This window comes from Psammomys obesus, unplaced genomic scaffold, assembly GCF_907164565.1.
Source record: "Psammomys obesus unplaced genomic scaffold, mPsaObe1.curated_primary_1811, whole genome shotgun sequence".
NCBI lineage: Eukaryota > Metazoa > Chordata > Mammalia > Rodentia > Muridae > Psammomys > Psammomys obesus.
This window is the reverse complement of record NW_026596057.1, coordinates 17,689,854-17,712,292: the sequence shown is the minus strand read 5'-3', so window position 1 is coordinate 17,712,292 and position 22,439 is coordinate 17,689,854. Positions and strand designations below refer to the sequence as shown.

At 46.4% G+C, this 22,439-nt stretch overlaps 1 protein-coding gene across 1 annotated transcript in view; it reads right to left on the bottom strand.

The window, feature by feature from the left end:
- Positions 1 to 19,376: 19,376 nt before the first annotated feature.
- The window catches only part of CUNH1orf21 (chromosome unknown C1orf21 homolog), a 196,857-nt gene continuing 193,794 nt past the window's right edge, over positions 19,377 to 22,439 (bottom strand). Inside the window, exon 6 of the mRNA XM_055624496.1 lies at positions 19,377 to 22,042. Coding sequence (XP_055480471.1) covers positions 22,004 to 22,042 — 39 coding nt within the window. The 3' untranslated portion in view covers positions 19,377 to 22,003. The remainder of the gene's footprint in view (positions 22,043 to 22,439) is intronic.

The following is a 22,439-nucleotide window of genomic DNA, read 5'->3' as shown; positions in this document are numbered from 1 at the left end:
ACAGGGGTCTGGGAAGAAAAGGCAAATGTGAGGCTGGAGACAGGGGTGGCTCAGTCATGAAGAGCATTTGCTGCTCTTGCAGAGGAGCTGGATTTGGTTCCAGCACCCACATCTGGGGGCTCACAACTCGAGTTCCAAGGGATTCAAAGGTTTCTTTTGGCTTCCTTGGGCACCTGAGCAGATGAGATGTACAAATATAGGTTCAGGCACACACATGCACATACACACATACACATTAAACAAATAATTAGGAAAGAAAGGGAGAATGCAGTGGAGGGTTACAGAGGGAGCAAAGCACTGTGGTAGGGAGGGGGGCGGCATGGTTTTGGAGGGATCCTTTGAACAGACAGGCAAACACTGAAACTCTCCAGGATCTGGACAAGGGCTGTAGCAGGAGTTAACAGCTGCCTGGAGGAAGAGGAAAGGCACACAGAGGTTTCAGTGTTAGGGTTCATGTGACAAGTCACTGAGCTACAGAGCTTTGGAAAAATCATCTCCACAGATCGGTTGTGCACTTTTAGTCAGATATTAATAAAAAGTAGGTAGCTTACAGGGTCTGCTGTTTAGCCTGGCTATTTGCAGGAAGCCAAATTCAGCATCCCCTGCCCGCTGCTGAGGAGGTCACCAGTTTATCTCAGGGGCTGGGAGCCATTGCTCACTTGGCTTCTTTCTAGAAAACGAATGAGAGCATAGATTCCCATTTGCCCTAAATTCTTTTTTTTTTTCACATACGCCGAGCTTTCTTTCCTGTACCATCCTGAATGGACTTGCAATGCCTGTGAGCAAGAAGTTTTTCTGTCGTTCACTGAGGTGGATTTCATCTGCTGGTAAAAATGCCCAGCAGACTCCAGGCACAAGGTCAGGAGCTATGTAGAAAGAGCCCGCCCTAAAGTGTGCTCCCCCACTCTTACAAAGCAGTACACATTTAAAAACGAGCAAACAAACAGCCACAGATGCATGATGGAAATGGCCCAGAGTGTGGTGGCTCCTCCAGGAAATTTTGATGGAGGAGGTGGGGAATGGCTCCCAGGGTCCCTTGCCATCCTCACTGGGGGGAGAGGTGGGGGAACAGTCACACCAGGCCCTGCACCGGGCCTCACTGAGAAGGATGGTGACCCGCTGCAAAGCCTGGCCCCTGCACCTCCCCAGAATCAGTGCCAGTCCCCAGGAAAGTAAGAGCTGTCCCGACAGGAAAAAAAAAAAAAAAAAAGTAGACAAAAGAGGCCTCAGCTCCAACATGTCCTATTTTTAATTGATTTGACAAAGACTCTTCAATCAAGGTATTAATATTTAATTGTCCTGTCAGGTCAGATCCTTCCCAGTCTGACAGTTAAAAATGGCTTGGGATAGGGGAGGAGATGAAGCAATGGGGCCTCAGGAAATGAGAAAAGTGAGGGGCTGGCTCAGAGAGGGTTACCATCTTAGAGACAAGGAGGAGGAGGCAGTGGCATTAGGGTCCTGGGAGGCAGCTGACTCACTCTTTTTTATGCATGTGGAAGCACACAGGGCTTTTTATGTATCTATTTATTTATCCCCCACCCCCAATCCTTTAAGAAACCATGCTGGAATTTAGGCAGTTAGGTGACTTCAATTAAATATGTTCGTAGGGTGGGATCAACTTTTGATGTTGTGATGCAAACTTCACACAAAGGGGTACACAGTTGAGTTACTTAAAAAAAAAAGTGAACTCTGTCTTAGGTAAGTTTATGGATTTGTGTTAGGTTGTATTCATAGCTGCTCTGTGTGCAGCCCCCACCTCAACCTAACACAAATCCATAAACTTACCTAATACAGAGTTCGTTTTTTTCTTTAAGTAACTCAACTCCGTACCCCCCCCCCCCCCCCCAGGCTGCAGGCTGGATGTTCTTAGCAGCAGATAATGCCTTCCGGCCTCCTGGTTTCTAAATGTGAGAAGAGGCCAGTGGTGCTTTGATTCTGGATCCCAACCAGCCCACCAGTCCCAGTGAGACCTGATTTTTCCAGGCACGTTTCTTTGGAAACAGTGTCCACCATCTTGGCTGCCCAATGTCAGAGAAACAAAGAAAAATGGCCAGGGAACTATTTAAGGCAAAAGCACTTGAAGAGACAGCTAATAAATGTTTCATTGTGACTCATTCTTATGCTATTAATAGGCAGGAAATAAAAGGGGCCGAACTAAATTCCATTCATTTTCCATTTCTCCCTTTATTCCTCCTTGTGTGTGTGTGTGTGTGTGTGTGTGTGTGTGTGTGTGTGTGTGTGTTAGCATGTGCTTGCATGCAGGTGCCTGTGCATGCATGTGGAGACCAAAGGAAACCCTTGGGCAGCATTCATCAGGTGCAATGCATCTGAAAACAACAACAAACCAAACAGGGTCTTTCATGGCCTGGAGCTCAGGGCTGGCCAGAAAGCCCCAGGGCTTCTGCTTTCCAGTCTCTGCCTCCTCAGTGCTACCACACCTGGCTTTATAACACGAGTTCTTAGCTGGGTGCAGTGACGCACGCCTGTAATCCCAGCTCTCAGGGAGGCAGAGACAGGCAGATCACTGTGAGTTTGAGGCCAGCCTGGTCTACAAAGTGAGTTTAGGTAAGCTAAGGCTACACAGAGAAACCCTGTCTCAGAATACCAAAATAAATACACAAATAAATGAATAATATGGCTTCTTGCAATCCAGCTCAGGTCAGGTCTTTGTGCTCGTTCAACGGAGCTATCTCCACAGCTCTTATTCCTTCTTAAAAAAAAAAATAACAACCCAGAAACCAAGAAATAAAGTTAGGCTAACTGGGTTCCAATGGGGTAAAGGGCTTTGTTTTTTTTTCAGGAGCCATGCCCAGACCCTTCCTCCAGGGCCCAGTCACTTCTGGCCTTTTCTGAACAAAATCTCAACAAGTCTGATAGTTGAAGGAAACCACATTGAAGTGATGTTTCATTGTTCACTGTGCCCCCAAGAAACAGAGCTGATTCTGATATGGCATTCATCTCCCCAAGTCTACAAGCTTTGGGCCACTGGTTCTCTCTGAAGTGGAGTTCAGAGATCGGGCATATCTGGTTGTCATATCGGTTGTGTTGGGATGATCCCAGCATTTAATGGGGGAAAGAGGAAAATGCTGGACCGCCTCTACTGAGCTCTGGGTCATGGTCTCTAGGGGAATTGCCTCTTCCCATATGACTGCTGGATGCTCCATTTGGATTCTTGATAAATAAAACTAAACTCTACTTTGCTCACGAACATGGAGGATTTGTAGCATATTTTCAAATGTTTTCCAGGAAACCATCTGTAATAGAATCAGGGAAGGACTGCATTTTGCATTGCCCAGATCTTAAGATTTGTCCCCCTTATAGAAAACAGAAAACACATGTCCACACATGCACACATGTAAAGTGGGGCCATCCCTGGGCAGGTAGGCCTGGGCTGTATGCCAAAGCTAGAGGCCAAGCCAGGGGAGCAGGCCAGCAAGCAGCTTAGCCCTGTTTCTTCTTCAAGTTCTGGCTGTGAATTCCTTGACTTTGGCTTTCCTCTTTGGTGGCCTGTGACCTGTAAGTCAAATAAATTCTTTTGTTCCCATGTTGCTCTGGTCATGGTGTCTTATCTCAGCAACAGGAGGCAAACTGGAACACAGTGGATAGGTATAAACATATCTATACACAGAAACACTTATAGAACTTGCTGGCTCTTTTCAGCTAGTTTGATCAAAGTGTCTCTCTTGCAAACAAAGGTATACATTCCAATGAAGGACTTTGTTATTCTGAAGCAGATAAATTGATGGTAGAAAGGTGTGAGAATTGGTTTTGTGAATTTGATATAAGCTAGAATCACCTGGGAAGAGAGTCCCATTACATCACCAAGACCACTTTGGCTTGTGAATCTGTGGAGATTTTCTTGTTAATCTATGTGGGAGGATCCAGCCCACTGTGGGTAGCACCATCCCCTAACAAAGGTCCTCAAGTTACATAGAGCAATCAAGTAAGCAAGTGAGTATGTACTGATCAAAATTCATTTCTCTCTGCTCTTGACTGTGGATGTGATGTAACTAGCTGTTTGAAGTTCCTGCTTGGACTTCTCCACAGTTCTGGACTGTAACCTTGTATTGGAAGTGAAAAGAAACTACTTCATCTCCTAAGTTGCATTTGTCAGGCATTTGATCGCAGCAACAGAAATAAAACTAAAAGGGAAAGATGTGAGAAAACTGAACTGGGTCTTCTGACATATTCTTTTAGTTTTTAAGATAATTTCAGATAAAATTGTGGACGATTTTTCAACAAGCTGTGTTTCCTGAAAGCTCTATACTTTGGTAGATGTCATTCTCTCTGCCCTTGGGAGCTCTGGGTCTCTCATTTTCTGTATACTGTCTGGAGAACTCCTATTCAACCTTGCTCCATTCCTTTATCCTTCTTTTACTCTTTAGTCATTGCCAAAGGCTGAGTTAGGTGCTGGGGAATATGGTCAGGACATACCACCCACCCATTCATTCAGCAGATACTGTTCATTTTTTCTGGGTTTCAGTCACAGCATTAGGTGGAAGGAACCCACTGACAAATGAACAAGACAATATTCTTTTCGTCATAGATCTGTCTCTTACCTTAGTTTCCCACTAGCCTGTGGGGACTGTGAGGAGACAGCATCATCTTTCATCTCCCACCTCCACATGGGATGCTATCCCAAGGACACGGTGCCTTAATCATGAAAGATGCTGTCTAGTTGCCCATGGAGGGAACACCACCTATGGGAGAAGGCTTCCCTAAAGCCCACTGGGATGGTAATCAACCCACTGGGATGTCTCCATCAGAGGGTATGAAGATGATTGTTAACAAACTTTAAAAGAAGAAAAGAAAGATTATCCAAATACATGGCCATCTAGACTTCAGCTATTTGAGAAAGCAAGCCTGGACCTGGGAAATAGCTGAAGCAGACCAAAATTGGTGGATCTATTGCGGTGGTCTATTATAATCAGTGATGCTGTCATGAGCTCTTCAAGCTTGGAGTTGGGGAGCTTGTAAGCCAAGAGGAGGGCTCAGAGAAGGGCAAATGCTGGAAGCCCTGAGTATGAGTCTCTGTGAAGTGAGATTCCCACACTGAAAGACACACAGGGCCCTTGGAATAAGAGATAAAGAGACCATGGGGCCTACCTGGTGAACCAAGTTGACTGAATTGTTGTGGATATAAATCTGTTTTGTTTTTTAATCTCAGGTGTAGTATATGTGACTGATTCAGATTGTCCACAGCAGCAATCTATTTGCCTCATGTGGGCTCTGAGAAGGGCCCTTTACCAGCTGCACATAGTTTAAATCTGAGGACTCTGAGAGGGAATAAATGCCAGGGCCCAGAGAGAGAGAGAAAGGGGCTCTGAGAAAGAAGAAGGCTTCAGGTGCTCCCCACTGCTGCTCCGGGTTGCTGTGGATGCAGTGTGATGAGAAGTTGGAGATATCCTGAAATGAGGATTGGATTTACGACAAGGAACCAATGACCCTAACTAGCAGGAAGTAGCTAAAGAGAATTCCGCCCCCTGTACCCACTAACCTTTCTCTCCTATCTGGTAGTAGGGTGTTGGAAAGGATTGGAGTGGAGACAGGAGGAAGAGATATAAGAAGCCCAAATAAAATAGCCAACACCACATGGATGAAAAAATTAGGTCTCTAAGGGTAGGATAGGGGAGCCCTAGCAGCTACGTCATCATATACAGACATTGTTCAGACTAGTTCATTATTCTTCTCCTCCTGCCCCTTCAACTTCCCTCCCTTCCTCTCTCCATCTGTACAGTCCTCCATTTCTCAAAAGGAACTGATTACCCTTCTTCCCTAGGGACTGGGATAACTGCAGGGGATTGAGATGAGGCCCTTAGGATGGCTGTCACTCTAGGAACTATGGGGCAGGAAGACAGAACTTCTTAGGTAATTACAGGTCAGTGTGGTAGGCAGAACATATATGAGGTCTAAAAGAATCAGATCTGAGGTCATCGGGTCACCTTCTGAAGAAGGGTGCCTGTACTGAGTGAGTCTGGAAGAATGAAAGAAAGGCATTTGATGGGATTTTAGGAGTGATGGGAGGCGTCTCCAGAATTTCATTTTAGAAAAGTGGTTAACAGTGTGAAGAAGGGGGCTTTTCTCTTGTCTGTTTTAGCCAAGTTACTGGGAGGACTCTATTGATCTGTAGACGCACCATAACACGATACCAAAGGGTAAGGGGCTTATACAGAAAATTGGTTTGTGTGTGTGTGTGTGTGTATGCTGAGACAGCCTCATTTTGTAGTTCAGGTTGGTTTGGAGCTGTGTTACCCAGGCTGACCTTGAATTCATGGCAATCTTCCTGCTTCAGTCCCCCAATAGTGTGCTGGGATTATAAGTATGAGCCACCACACCCAGCTTTCAATAGAGTAAATGTAAAATCTGTCCCTTGTATAAATTGTAGAAGAGATTTGGTAGAAATTGTCAGTAATTATAAATAAAAGCATCCAAGTTTATGAGTTTCTATGAGCCAAGCTGGTTTTGAAGATTCATTTTCCAGTTAGATTTATTAAGGTATAATTAGATAACACAAAATACACCTCTTAAAAGTGTTTGATATACTATTAGTCTAAGGAATGGCTTTGTATCCCTTTGCAATTTCCTTAGCTCAAACCTCTGCAACACCAATCTGTTTTCTGTCATTATAATTTTCCATGTCACAGAAGGGGAATTGGTGACTGGCACCCTCCACTTAGCCAACTGCTGTGGGTATTCCTCCTTGTTGCATCTATGAATAGCTACCCACCACTACTTTTTATCACTTTTGTTACATTATATGGATCTACCATGACTGTGAAGCCATTTTCCAGTTGGGCACTTGGCAGTGTTTACCTTTTGGAGCTCACGGTTAGAGTTGCCATGGATATTAGCATACAAGTCTTGAGTGGGTGGGATTCCTTGTCTTGAATAAGTATTTGAGTACTTGGGTAGCCTGTTAGGTAGATGTCCCCAATTCTGGGGTTATAGACACTTGTGAACACACCCAGATTTTATGTGGGTGCTGGGGTTCCAACTTGGGTCCTCATCGCTCAACAAATTCTCTTACCACCGCTGAGTCATCTCTCCAGCCCATGATTTTCTTTTTCGAGACAGGGTTTTATGTAAGCCTTGGTAGGTAGCTGAGGGTGACTTCCTGGCTCTACCTTCCGTGCTGGTATTACAGGTCTAGTGCCTCCTCACCCAGCAGCAGCAGCAGCATCAGCAGCAGCATGTATTTAGAAGATCTGTGCTGGCTGTGGTGGCCTTGTGACCTTAGCATTCCAAAGGCTGAGGCAGGAGACTCGTGAGTTAAAGGACAGCCCACGCATGCTATTAGTAAGTTTCCTGATGGCTTCAGAAACAATGATTATTTTGTCTCAAAACAAACAAAAAACAAAAGGCACCACTTTCCTGGAATGAATTACTAGGACACCTTTGTTTAGAAGCAATTGATCATGAATGGGTGGGTCTCTTTCTGGACTCTGACTCCTAATTATGGTAATCTTAGCAACAAGCTTTTGTTATTTCAGTCAACTGGTCAGGTTTTAAATAGACTGAACATTCAGAACCCTGTGGCTGTCGGTCTCTTTGGATCTTAGGATTCAATGCAAGCACCATTTTCTGGGGATGGAAATACAGAGGGTGGGACACCAGGCTCCCATTTTGTTCGGAGGAGAAAGCTAACGTTCTCCCACACGTGAGCACACACCCTATGATAGGGAAGTTAAATGGAGCCACTCACACCCAAGCCAAACAGTCTGAGGCTTTCTCCAATAGGTCCCTTTCCCTGTGCAAAAAGTTCATCTGATTTAGAAGCATTCTAAACCCCAGGCTCCAAGGTGAGTTTTCTGGGAAGAGGTTGAAGAGGGGTGGAGAAAAAGCCAGAACAAAGGTACAATATTTTGGAAGCTTTGCCACCCTTAGGGCAGAGTCCTCCAGCAGGGCCAACTGAGAGCTGAGGCCATGATTGCCACATGGCCAGCTCCCTGGGGCTTCTCTGGGAAAGCTAGCATTTCAGTTACAGAGCTGTAGCCTGTTCTTAGGCTGTGGATTGTTAGCAGCTTCTAAATAGACCATTCATTTTCTTTTTCCTTTTAGCACAGAAGGGTCTCACAACTCCAAATACCATCAAGGACCTGAATGTTTCAAGTCAAAACATTGCCCAGACCACAGCCCTCTGGTAAGGAGAAGGGCTTTGGAGGGAAAACAACCACCCACCAGCCTGGAAACCACAGAGTACATGGGAGACAGGGGCTTCTTGCTCGAAAACGCTGGAGGCCTACCGCCATTGATCCAGAAAAGTTATCTTCCCAAAGGCTTCCACCTTCTTTCAGCCTCAAGAAATAGACCAGGCTGCTAGGTGTGAGGAGTACTGATTGGTCGCTGGTTGTCATGTGCTCTCAGAAGCTGCCCATCACAGCCAATAGAGCAGTAAGAATGGAGCTCTGGTAAGGAATGTGGCAGAGATGGCCCTTTGGGGAAAGGGTGCCATTCTTCAGTGTCTCTTGGTATAATACGGTGTCCAGTGAATACAAATTCACATGTCCCTTGGTTAGAAGGGATCACGGCTACTATTGGGAGCTACCAGAGACCTTGGGCGGATGGGACCTGTGGATGACAGTGGCTTTGTTACTGGTATAGAGTTCCTAGGAATGGTCTGAGGAGAACCAAGTAGAATGCCCAAGATAACCACGTGATACTTGCAGATCCACATTGTTTCCCACGTGGCTAGCACAGGAGCCTGAAGGCTGGGAAGAGAGTAACACATTAGGGAAAGCAGTGAGGGAGAAACCAAGGGAAGAAGAGAAAGCCAGGAATTAGTAGGCAATCGTGAGAAGGGCTGCTTGGATCAAATTGGCCAGGGGGTAGAAATGGGGTGGTCCCAAAGCTGTGTGTGCCTCAAGGCAGTGTGACTCCACCAGTACTGGGATGCTGGCGGGATTCAGGCCAGGAGGGACACACTGACACATCAGTTTCTGATGAGGGGTGGGCAGAGGACACTGGAAGAAAGGCAGATGAGGTGGTTCTGCGTGGCTCTGGCATACTAAAGCCAAAGTGATGCCAATGGCAGCTCATTCTGAGGTGCAAACATGAAGGATGCTGGAGCTGGTGATAAGCCAGGCCTCTGAGTAGAACCAGCCTGAGTTGGTACTGTATTTCTATCAAGTACTGCTATGTGACCTCAGGCAAACTAATCTCCTTGAGTCTTAGTTTAACTATAAAACAGAGGGTCAGTAGCCATTTCCAGGAGTTATCAGGTGGCTTATGTGAACACCTGTTACAAGGATGGGTCTGCGGAGGGGGGGGGGATGGCTTGAGGCCTGTGTGAGCTGGACTCTGCCAGTGTTTGAGCTACTGCTTTCCAGTAGAGAGACTGAGACCACGTGCCACTGAGTAAGGATGCTTCAGTCTTCTTTCCAGTCCTTACCTCATGTATTTACATTTGGTAGGCTCCTCAAGCTCTTTCCTGTGCTTGGGGGTGGGAAGAGATATTTGAGGTGACCTCTGTGGCTTTCAGCAGTGTTCTCTAAAGGGTCTGAGATACTGGAGTGCCTCCGAGACACAAATGCCAAGATCCATCATTTCAAGAATAATGAAGGCTTTGGGAAGGCTCCATTTCAAGTTTCTCCTAGTGTTGGGGGCAAAGCCTGTGAATAGAGGGTGGGAGCTAGTATCAGACTAGGCCTCCCTAGCAACTTTGGTTTTACTCCTAGCAGGATGGAGCTTGGGAAAGGGACTTTCTTTCATGTGCCCTGCTCACCACACACTACCTAATCACGTCATTAAATCTGAAAACCCATTTGTATTCTAGCCTGGTCCCAGGCACTGACATCCCTGTGGGGCACCAGCCTAGGTTTGTGATTGATCAGTATCCCTTGGAGTCTTCAACCAACGTAAGAAGACTTTGAGGGATCAGCCAGCACCCATCCTGCATCCCCAGTTTTCCTGCTGCCCCTCATGCCGGGAGGAGAAAGGTGTCTTTACAGTTCTGCGGTTTACTGGATCTTTTCTGTGCTGTTGTATCCGAGGCTCTCAGTCCTCAACAGGACAGCGAGCTGCAGAACCCAGCACCAGACTCATGGCCAAGCGCTGAGCATACCAATGACCAGAGCTCTGCAAACAATTGGAGCAAGCGCTTGACATTCCAGCCACGAGCCCGGCTGCTCTGTTTTAGGTCATATATCAGTGGGTAATTCCCAAACTTACCAAGATGGTCTTCCTTTGCCAGGAACTCAGCCATTGCGGCCACAGTATTAGTAATCACTGCCCCTTTCCCCGAAAGGCACTGGGTGTGGAAACCCTGCTTTTCTGTTCTGTCAGCGAAGGAGACCTGGCAGGGAGTCCGAGTGCTTTTTTCCCCCCTTTACTCCCTTGAAACCTATGGTTCTTCTTCACATGGAGGTTGTTCTGGAAGTGGGGATTTGCGTTCCCTGATTTGCTGACAGCAGGAAGTAAAAAGTCTTGTTCTCTGGGTTGAGTTCCAGCCTCCCACAGTTAGGCTTGTTGTGGGTAGCAGAGTAGCTGGGTCAATGCAGGCTTGGGGCAGACTTAGACTGCATTGCATAAAGTCAGCTAGTAGAGTGCTGTCCTGTGCAGTGGCTGCTGGGAGATGCAGCAGGCTTTCTGCCATTGGGTAGTCACAAAAGTCCCTTTCTTTGCAAGTGCATAAACAAAAGTATGCCTAGAAACCAGGTGAATCCCAGAGGCCTGTCCTTATGCCGACAGCTTGGCATATGGGAACTGCCCCTTGTCCACAGGAGAAACTGCCCGTTTGCTTCTGTAGTACACAGAGACTGGGTAGTCTCTATGCAAGACCTACTCATCTTTGCTCTGTCCCTAAGAGACTGCTTCTGTCACAGTCCTTGGTGCATGCTTACCAGCTGTACCCTAGTCTTTCCAAACTCCCCAGGGGTGGGCCTTTCTGTTGAGCTGTTTGCTTGTGTCCAGTCCAGTGGCTGCAGAGGTTCGCAAATACAACCCTCCAACCTCTCACCTCTCGGTGTCCAGGAAGATATGAAAATCCCAGGTCCAGCTCCACCCCGCAGGGATACCGATTGACGTGAGCTGAGGTCTACCCATTGGTATTAAGGAGAGGTTCCCAGTTAGCCTGACATATGGACATGGTGGAGACTCATTGGGACACACTGTTCATGGACTAATGAGCAAGCTCTGCCAAAGTGACAGCTTATCTGCTTGTTTATTGTGTATGAGGTGACAGATTCTCACCCCTACCTACTGCTAGCCCTTGTTTGAACTATGAAAACCTGGGGTCCAACATGTTTGGAAGGAGAGCTCCTGCAGGCTTTTCTTCCCTGGTGTTTGGAGACACACTGAACAACTCCCAAAGTCATATAGAATTCGTGCCTCCATAGACTGGGTGATCTCCCCGTTCCCCAGCCGCTAACCCTCGTCCCCAGTGTCTTCTCACCTACACACTCTGGTTCCCAAACTTGGGCCCATCAGTCACCATTCCTGAACCTGTAGAGCAGAGTTTTTGAGCAGTCAGATGGGATGGCCAACATACACACCTGTCTATCTGTCTATCATCGATGACTCTGCCTAACCCCTGTGTACATTTTTAACACCTCTGGGTGGCCCCCCTCAGGCATTTGTGGTAGGACTCATTACACAGTTCATTTTACCTGACCATCTACATTGGCCAAAGTTTGCAGCCTGTTCTGTCCTGAAGGCTTCTGCCACTGTGGAAAACAGTCCTGGGCAAATCTGGGGGTGCTGTGTGAGGTTCCAGATGGCCTTTCAGCCCTGGGAGGAGATGCAGGGGGATGCTTTAGGCCAAACAGCCCACCATATCCTAAAGACTGGATTAAAGGCTCATCCAAGGCAAAAGTCCTGAGCAGAATTTGATCTCAAAGCATTGGTCAAGGTCCAGTTCCTTTCCCACATCACTGAAGTTATGGAATTTTGGGCGATCTGTCATCAGTATTGAGAAACTAGAGGAAAGGTTATAGGAACATGATGTGAAGCAGAGATTTGGAAAGCTCCTGGGACCCGAGTGCTGTCTGTTCCTGGTGAACAGTCAGGGGTGACTGGAGGCTGTTCATACTGGCCTCATAATGATTAGGGAAATTAGGAAGTAGAATTTCCTTGACCTCTTCTTGGGGAGGGAGGGGAAGGAGGGAGGGGGGAAAAGGAGTGGCCTTTGTGATTCTAAGTGGGTCTGTACTGGTTTGTTTCAGAAAGATCCAGCTGGGATTCAGGATCATTCTGGGCCTGAGCCTTGTTTGACAGCTCATAAAACTCAGCAGTGAATCTGAGCTTCCAACTTTATGGCTTGAAGAAAAATGCCTGGGGATTGGAGTGGGGTGGCAGGTTATAGGTCCCTTTCTTCCCAATGGCTGATCCTTTCTCTCTCCATTATACCATACCATCAGGAATTCACGAAGGTACCCTGTTTCTATGAGCCAAAGGCTGGCGGGTCAGCTGGTGCCATGGACACTCCAAAGCCGGTCAGGTAGTCACAGGGTTGTGCTGGGCACAGGCCTCTTCATTCATGCTGCCCCTCTGGCATATCTGACTTTGGAGGGGCAAATTCTGGAAGCCCTCAAACCCTTGACTCTCTACTTGGGTGACTCCAGAGCTCAGCATGCAAATAACATGTGTCAGCTGGCAGAATGACTGGAACAAATAAATAAATCTTTGGGAAACAGATGTTTTTTTTGTTAGGTGGTTTCTAAGGGAGCTCCTCCAGGCAAATTCATAAGGAAACTGTTGTTTTTCACTGAGCTCAAAAAAGTTAAGTAATTTGCCCAAGGTCTCTCAGGTTGAACTATGTCTACATCTGTGTGTGTGCACACGAGAGCACGCATATGGTGTGTGTGTGTGTTAGGCAGTACACAAGAGATAAAGCTCAAGGCACCATTTTGGGTCATTCCCCATGTGTGCATTATCAGGTCTGTAGATTTATGAATTTTCTGGAGAGGATGGTCAAGACTGGAGATGGCAAGAAGGTTGGGGCCTTCCAGCTGTATATCTCATTGAATATGTGTCCTATGGAAACATTTCTACCCCCTCCAACCCGGACCCAGGTAGGAAGAAAGGCGTAAGAAATAACAAGAGCCAGGGCAACTGTTAAAAATTATTTAATAGAAAGTCCAATGTCAAAATGTAACAATAAACAAAAATACACATGTATAAATATGTATATATAATTAGACTCATATACTTTCTCGGACCCTTTTCAAAATGGAACAGAATCATCAGAACATCTTGATAGTCAGATCAAAAATAATATTCAAGCCACAGTCCACTGGTGCCATGGGATTGGTAGGGCTGAAGCACTTTGAGGGTTCAAGGAATTCCATTCAGGAGATAGTTGGGGTATGGATACTGTCCTTTTGGGGAGACCCAGGGAGGGAAGGTGAACAGCGCCTGACTCTCTACGGTGTACCTGATCCTAGCACCGGTAGCTCCTCTGTCTACGGGCAGCTCTCCTGTCAGGGTTCTCAAGGTATTCACGTTTATGCTGTGTGAGTTTGCTTGCCTCAGATTCCTCACACTCAGAGCTTTTGGGGTTACCTTGTGCCTTCTTCCTTCTGCAGGCCGAGTGCCAAACTCGGTATACTGATTTGCACCAACGTAGCGGTGTTCAAGTGGGTAGCCAACATCCCATGGGATACCCATGGTCACACTTGGGAGTTCAGAGAAAAGAATACAGCCTTTGTACAGTTTTTAGGAATCATTGTTTTAAAATTGTGTACTGTTTTCTCTTTTCTTGTATGTCTATTACTGTGAAAGCAAATGGATGCCTATTTTAATGGATTACTGTACAGGAGGGTGTACCTCACGGAGGCTGCGTGGTAGCCACATGGGGTGGAAACAGGTCCTGACTGCCTCACAGGCCCATGTGCAGGCAGTAGAACACCTCCATGTCCCCAGGCCAACCAGTTGATTTTGTCAGTTGCTCGGAAGAGCAAGACCTCGCTGAGGCTGAGTTCACTGGTAGCTTTCCCCTCAGTCAAGGCAACGTTCCTAAATAAACGCCAGGACCTCAGGCCATCAAGCAGCCTTTGACCACTGCCATAGAGGCAGTTCGATCATTCATGGCAATGTGAGAAAGATGAGTGGGAAATGAGCCAAGAAGTACGGGAAGAAGATGACAAAAGGGCATCCTAGCATTCGGGTAGGTGAGAGGCCACGTGACCCACTGGCTTCCAGCATCAGCTTCAAAACAGTCAGGCACGCGGGACACTACGGACGAAATCACAAGACATAGAACCAGAAATTCCTTGGCTGAGGAGCCAGAGGACTATCTGGGAAAAAGAGTGGGCATCTTGGGCAAAAACATACAAACAAACAAACAAACAAACAAAACATCCCTCCAGCCTAGAAGGTGGGTGTGGATGTTAGGCTGCATTCAGGAAGGCAGGTGGAGGCAGCTTGAAGCTGCAAGTCCCAAGAGCAGCAAGAGAGGGAGGGCTTCTTGGAACCCCCCAAGCAGAGGATCAGTGCCCGTGGCTAGAAAAGCTGCCCTCAGCTCCAAAGCCCTCCAGCCTCTTAGAGGAACTTCAATCCCTGTGAGCCTTTCCTCCTTTTCTGGCCAAGCTGACTTATTGCTAGAATTCTGATGTTTCTAATTCAGATTCTTCTAAAACTTTTCTTTCTTTTTTTTTTTTTTGGGGGGGGGGGTGGACAGGGGGAAAAAGAAAGAAGGAAAGAAGGAAAAACCCAATGCTGCAAACTCCAAATAGGTTCTTTGAAAGACCTAAAAGGCACTGCAAATCGTTTTCGCAGCAGGATGCATTTTGCTCGTCCAGGCTTTCCCTGACTCACTCCTGGGGAGCCCCCAGCACTGACAGCCCCACTGGTCCTCAGCCACCAGAGGGCCTCGTGGATATTCCGCATTTGCATACAACTTATTTGTACTTTATAATAAAAAACGAAACAAGGCAGCCCTCCACTAAAGACCTCTGCCTCCTCTTTCCTAGGGAAGCCTCAGGTATGTTCTTGTGACCTGGCAGAAGCCTGGCTGCCTTCCTGGGTCAGTGTGTGTGACCTACCCCAGGGGAAGGCTAAGCAAAAGCTATGCTTTGGTTAGAACCACATACTAAATAGGGAAACCCTCCTGCTCCCTGTATATTTATTTTAGGGTATACTCTCATCTCTGGGTCTATGCCAACCTGGTCCCAAGAGGTATTTTTAGCCCTCATTTCTCTAAAGACAGGTCAGGATGACCCAGCCTTGTCTCCCACGAATCTCCAAATTAGATCCAGCCCAAGCTAATGCCCTTGAACTCAAACAGCTTTTTGAAGCAGGAAGAGAAGTTAGAAAGGGGAGAAAGAATGGGTGGGTAGAAATCTTCTCAGCCACCAGCTGTGTATTTCCAGAGGAGTCAAGTCCCACCCTTCGAACTGTCACATCTAGCTCTCAGGGACATATCCGAAACTCTCCTTCCTACTCCAGGAACCCACAAGCTAAGCCCCAGAGCCTAGTTTGCCTCCCTCTTCTCATCCCTTGCTCTTCTCTCTGCTACCCTAAGCACCACCCCTTTCCCTGCAGGAAGGCCCCAGATGGCCCTCTCCCTACTTGCTAAGTCTCCTACTGTCCTCTCAGCAAGGATGACCCTTCTGAGACCTTCCCCTCTGTGCCCAGACAAGTATAAATTTTACTGTCCTTGTTTTCAGGAAGCTTCTATACCCAAAGCTGGCCAGCCTGCAGCCTGATCCTGCAGTGTCCTGCGAGTTCTCTAAGGTGGCCCTTCCAGACTATTCCCCCTTTAGTGATAGGCTCCTAGAGGGTGAAAACTGTGGTTCACCTTTGTATTGCTTGGCCACTGGCTCAGGGCCTGGAGCCTACCAGGCGTAGCTACACCCAGGACAACCCGAGGAAAGGCACTCAAACTCTACGTGTTAATAACTCAGCAGAGCTGCTGCAGCGTCCCAGCCAAGGCCATATGGACGAGTGGGAATGTGTAACCAATGCTATGGCTGGTCCTGGCATGTGCCTTCAGTCCCACTGTGAGCTGGGAAAGGGCACGAGTCAAAACACCCACCCAGAGGCCCGGAGGAATCAGACACATGCAGACATCAGGCACAGAAGGGCACAAGGAGAGAAGTCCACTCACAGAACTTGGTGCTCCCACTGGATTTGACTCAGATTTATAGAAAAGCAGCCATGAGGGTTTCCTGTTTAAGCAGCCTCACAGTTATATGGATATTCCCCTAGACATTATTGTAGTGATTACAGAATGGTAAAAGACAGCTTCCCTTTTCCCCTAGCCTGTCTGTGATTAAGTATTTATGCTTTCTTTATCCATCTATCTTTGTGTATGTGTTAAAAGAATAGATCCAAATTTAATGTCCTAGTAAGGCAACTGTCTGGGTCTGATCCAGGAAAATGGATAATAATTTTTATGAATTTACATTTTTTTTTTTTTGATGGAACAATCTGGCTCAGAATTTTCTGCAAAACCTCCTTTGCTCACTTGCCTGTCAAAGAGAAGAGGCCCTGAAGGTCTGGACTGAGATGCCAAGTGCTTTTTATTTTTTTGTAAACTCCTGGTCTGAGCCAAGTGGTCCCTGGAGAACTGAAGAAAGCTCTGGTTAAGTTTATGCTGTTCTTTTTACTTTGAATCTTATTCAGTCAAATCCAAAAGCTTGGTCTAAAAATAACCCTCGGCAAGGGAAGAAGAATGGACCCAAGGCAAAGAGACAACGTCCCATCGGAGACTTCGACTTAGAGGGACCTTCCTGACTTTAAGTAATTTCTCTGGCTTTCAAGAGATGAGGACCACTCCCACATCATCTTGATGGAATCTGCAAACTGCTAGGTTATAAGCAATCAGGATCTGGGGACCTATTTCAAAAACAACTTGAATAAGGAAATCCTTTAGAATCCTGCAAGTAAAGGAAAGTAGCCATGGGTCCCCTCCAGGTGGCGTCTTCGCCAGCTGCCGTAGGGGTGAGTCATCTTTTGCACCATGCATTTGTATAAAGCAAGGAGAGATGGACGCTGGAGTTCCTGAGCCCATCTAACCTTGGACCGGAGTGGCTCTCGGTAGGTCACCGCACGACAATGTGAAAATGTTTAAGATCTGGAGAGTCATATCTAGGTTTGGTGCTTAAACTGGCCTGGAAAATAAAGACCCCAGTCCAGGAACAAAACAGAAATATCCAACTGCAGTCCACCAGGAAGGATTTCCATCCAAGTTAGTGGTCCAAGGCACTGGCTCCTCCTCAGACTCTCAGATCTCTCTGCAAAGGTGAGTGAGGCTTTTAGCCTTCAAAAGACAAGTCTCTGAAGAAACAAACTTAGAGGACCCAGGGGGCGAGGGGAAAACACAGCACCCAAAAGGTGGGAAAGGTTACATCTTTTCTCAGATGCTGAAAGCCTTTCCCTCTGGACCCCAAAGTCCTTTGGTCATGAGTGGCTTCTTCAGGTTTGTGTGCGGCGTGTAGGGTTAGGGAGGGCCAGGCTAAGACTCCTCATGAGGAGAACACTCTGGTAAGGAGCCAAAGAGACACTCTAGAAGGCTAAGGCCCCCAAAGGCCTTTTTCACAGTGTTGCAAGGTATGCACTATCAATAGTAAAATACTCGAATGGCATTTTTCCTTCTTTCACCACGAGCACTGTCACTACACAGATGAATTCAACATGTAAGACACACTACTCAGATTGTGGGGGAAGGGTATAAAAGGACTATTTTGAAGAATACACGAGATAAAGGAGATAAAGAGAGAATGCTGGGGGCAGCGTCTGTCAGTGAGAGAGTATAAACAATGCCTGTTTATACTCCTTTTCCCACTCAAGGTGGAATCAGATCTCAGGCATGCATCACAGAAGATTTCCTGAAAACCATGGCATCACTAATGAGTCCCAGAGTTTGTCATAAGGGACATATGTTCTCCCACAGATTTGTGTTTGGGTTTTTTTTTTTTCCTTTTTCCTGGCGACAAAACAATAGAAAAGGTGACTGTGGAAATCAAGGCATGAGAAGAATGCATCCACATATCTGCAGGAGGCGATTCACAGGCCTCCTTCAAGGAATCCCAACGGTTTATCCCAGAGCATCTGTGGAGGGCTCACAAAGCTTTGCAGAGGTACTGGGGCCTGCCAACCCACCCATGACATCTTGAAGCCCCTGCCTGCAGCCACCTTCTCACTGTGCCTTTTAAATCCACAGTCCCTACCCACCAACTATCCCTTATTTTTCTACTGGAGTTTTAAGCAGCTCAAACAAGGTTAATTTCTAAAGAGTTATAAGGAAATGAGCACAGTGTGATACTGTCCCCCCCCCCCCCCCGCCATTCTGAGTGGAGCTTAAGGGAGAGAATTTCTATATCGATTTGTTTTATCTTTTATACTGAAAATACCCGGATTTAAAAGTCCAGATTCTTCGTGTTTTCCTGGATTAAGAAGGCGAGCTTTTCTCTCAGTACAAAACAAACATGTTTAATGAAGTTTCTTGTACTGGGACCCGCAGAGATGGGGCAACTTTGAAGTGGCCACCCGGCATCTAAACAGGACTTTCTCTACGGTGTAGGTGATAGAGGAAAAGTTCAGGAGAGCTTTCTGTTTCAGCAGGGTTATAGGACTCCCGCTGAAAGAGGAAAAAAAAAAAAAAAAAAAAAAAAGGTTGTGATGAGGTTGGGTGGAGGATGAAGTTATAACTCAGTGTCAGAGGCCATCAACTGGGTCGAGCTGTGGAGCTTACCATCTTTGGGCTGTCATCTCTCTGGCATGGCCACTTCAGTATTGGGTACACCCAAGACACAGAGAAGCTTTTTAGTGAAGAAACAGGCAGGCGCCAGGGGCCTGCGAGCCAAAGCTATTCCTGGGGCACTTATTTCTTACTTGAGTCATCAAAGCCCAGCCTCCGATCCTAGGCACAGCAGACAGGGAGAGGCCTGCCACTGTGTGGCTGTTTCTGCGGGGCTGACCTAGTTTTCTCATCTCTGGGCTTTGTACCTCCTTTGTCCCTAAATAGACCATAATGTCACTCTATGCTCCCGCTTCGGCCTGGGACTAGGAGGCCTCGTGGAGGTAAAAGCCTCCTTTGAATTTGTCTGCCAGTAAGAAACACGTATTCAATTATGAGAGCAGTACTCCCGGATCCTGAATGTCTGCCAAGCAAAAGAAAGCTGCGCACACATTGCAGAACCTTTACAACTCTAGAGCGTGGAGGACATGAGGCGTGTATAACCCAACTACAAATCTCACTAGCCGGCCCACTCCACCCACTGGCCACTAGACCAACTGCCATAGCACACAGCCACTCTAAACGCTCTTCCAAATAGCCTCTGTCCATTTCTCAACATTTTTCTTCTTGCGCCCACCAGGTCACTTCCCTCCCTCCCTCCTTCCAATGGCCGAGTCCTACAGACATGACAACTAGCAGGATACACCAGCAGCCATACTGGATAAGTCTTCTCCTTATACCTGAGGCAATCTGCCTAATGTTCTGATACAGTGGAGGGCCATATATTTTTTAATTTAGATCCTTCCAGTTGGTATAGAAAAATAAAGTACAAACACAAATCACTTGACAATTTTATGATTCAAACCAACAAATGGAAAACAGACAGTTTTGAGTGCTGCTAACATAGCCAAGCATTTCATGCCAACCCACTCAACCATCCCATTTCTTGGACCTAATTCTAGAGGCAACTGAACATATCTGAAGATGAAATCACTTTTGTACAGCATAGAGGTATCCAGCATGAAACACAGGAGACAGAACTGTGAAAAACTGCTGTTTCCTAAACAGCACTTAGGGTTTCATTAACACTCAAAGGGAGGGTCCCAAGAAACATGAGTGACATCCAAAATGCTAAATGTGACTGAGGAAAAAGACATGGGTTTCTCATCTTCAGGCAGAGGGTGTTGATTTCCTGGGAAGACACTGTCTTAGACACCGAGTAGAGGGGTCAAATGGAAGACATTAACATTCACTTCATTCTTTCTTGATAAGAGCATGAGATCCCGGAAATGGCCATCCAGAGAACAGTAAACAAAGTCTCCAGTGAACAAGTTTGAGGTGGGGTTTAACAGTTCATTTACAGTTGAGGAAAACTATTTTCGTCCTTTGGCCAAAAAAACCATACAAGGGGAGGGAATTTAAAACCCTTGACTACTCGACTCTCCCTGCATTTTTCTGCTTGAAGCAGGATAAAAAGCCTTAGCTTTTGGCTGCAACTCTCTATTTATGTAACAAGCACAGCTGCTCCCCAAAATAGCTGCTGCTGGCTGCAAGAATTATGGGATTTTGTTGCTAGCACCCTAGTCCATTTTCTATAGCACTCAACTACATTTTCTTTCCCTGACTTTTGCTGCCTCGGGTCTGACAGGAGATGAAGAATCTTGCCATTTTTTTGTGGACAGATCTGAAAGTCAAGTATCACTTTGGCAAGAACAGATTCAGCTTCCCATTCTGTTCTGTGGCAGACAATCTTTTGACAGTTGGGAACGTCTTACCTATCCCTCTTGAAACTATTCCACCTTCCAAAGGTGGCAGTGTGGCTGATAGTGAGGCCCTTGAAATTCATAACCTTCAGAGAAAAAAAAACCACAGCATTCCTTTGTGTGTGTGTCTCTTGGTGTGTATGTGTGTGTGTGTGTGTGTGTGTGTGTGTGTGTGTGAGAGAGAGAGAGAGAGAGAGAGAGAGAGAGAGAGAGAGACAAGCCCAACCCTGGACTGCTGGCATGGCATTTAACAGGGTGCCCTCCCCTGAAAGTAACAAAGAGAACCCTCATCAAAGCTATCAAACACGATTAAAAAAATACAAAAGTTATTTTCTCCTTTTGATTGCTATTTACTTGTGACAATATTTGTTAAAAATATTACTTCTGTCTTTGAGAAGAGGTTTTTCTCTTCATATAGTATGGAAAAATAAACTCTACTGAACACAGTCAATACTTCCCCACCAGCAGGGGCTTTTGGCTTTCACATCTCCGAATAACATCACCAGTGTGAATATCCTATGATTTCCAGGTAGACACCTTTTTACCCATACTACCGGAGCTGGAAACACAAGGGAAGGGGCAAGGCTCAGGTAGCATATTGAAGGGGGAGAATCAGAAAATAGCGTGTTTAATAGCTAACAAAAAGAAAGCTAACGGTGGTTTCCAGCCCTCCTAAGAAGTCACCGGGACGTCCCTCATCTCTTCCGACCACTTACAGCCCTTCCACACCGTGGCAGATGTCAACAGAGTGTGGGGAGCCATGTAGGCCATCGTCAGTGTCACTGTGAAGGAGGACTAAACTTCCACCCCTGGGATCATCTTAAAATGCTGAACTGGATGAATGGGAGAAGACAAGGATACATAAAAACAGTAAAATGTTTATTTCTTAGAAAAAAAAAAAAGAGTGAGGAAGAGGGATTCAAGATGATTGTGGTCACACTTCTGCACGTGAGCAAAGCCAACCCTACAAGCTTAATCCTGCACTCAGAGTCCTAGGAAGTGGAACCACCTATGCTCGCCCCTATGTCACTTCCAGGAGTCAGGTCACGACATGCTTTTAGTCAACTGTGGCTCTTCTACTTTTGAGCAGAGAAACAAGGCTCACCAAGGCCACCATCCCATGTCCAAAGCCTCCCATTACCAGGGAGAAGCAAGGCTCAGGGCACCTCTGGACCACTTGGAAGAGATGGGGGAGGAAAGAAGGGGAGGGGCTGCCTGACATCAAAGCAGAACCAGGCTAGAACTGGAGTCTGTATGAGAGTTCACCTCTACCTCAACCTCATCTTATAGAAAATAGGCCAGAGAGCATCGTAAAACCAATAGTATCTTTAAGGTGAATTGCAGAATTTTGCTGCATACTTGGACACAAGAGAAGTGAAAAGTTGCAACAAGTTTTAACTAGCAGCAACAAAGAAAGTTCCAGAACAGTTTTGTGTTTGTGTTTAGCAATATTCCTTGGCAGGTTCATTAAGAAACACTGTAATTAAATGGGGCATACGATATGGACCGGTCTTCGTTTGCTATAGTGCTGTTCAGTGAAGAGAACCGACCTTTGCAAAGGTTTCAACTGGGGTGTAACCTATTTACACAGTAGTAGCTCCTTGTCTGCGTGGAAGAATCGATGCTATGTGATATCCTCTTCTTCAGAACAGTAATCCCGACCCTGGGAACGAAAAGAAAAGGTCATGTGAATAAAAAGTCAAACCAGGGCCTGGAAATAGTTGCTGCTGGCCCATTTTCTTCTTTAAGTCTGCTTTGTAATGGAATCCAGTCTTCCTTGGTGAGGAGCGCTGGCTGATTTTTAGCTCTAATTATCTAAAGGCATGATAGACCAAGCCCATTAATAAGCTGTTTAAAAAATGCTGGCAAGAACTTATGTCAACTTCCATTCCAGGCAAGTATGACATATAGCTTATATCAATAAGTCAAAGGGATGATGCAGCTAGGAGTCTTCGCTCTCACCAAGAAGACTTGACAGTCACTTTTCGGGGCTCACATTCTCCAGCTCCCTCCGCATGCCTGGGACTTAAAATGTCATAGGAGGACAGTGTGGAATTGAG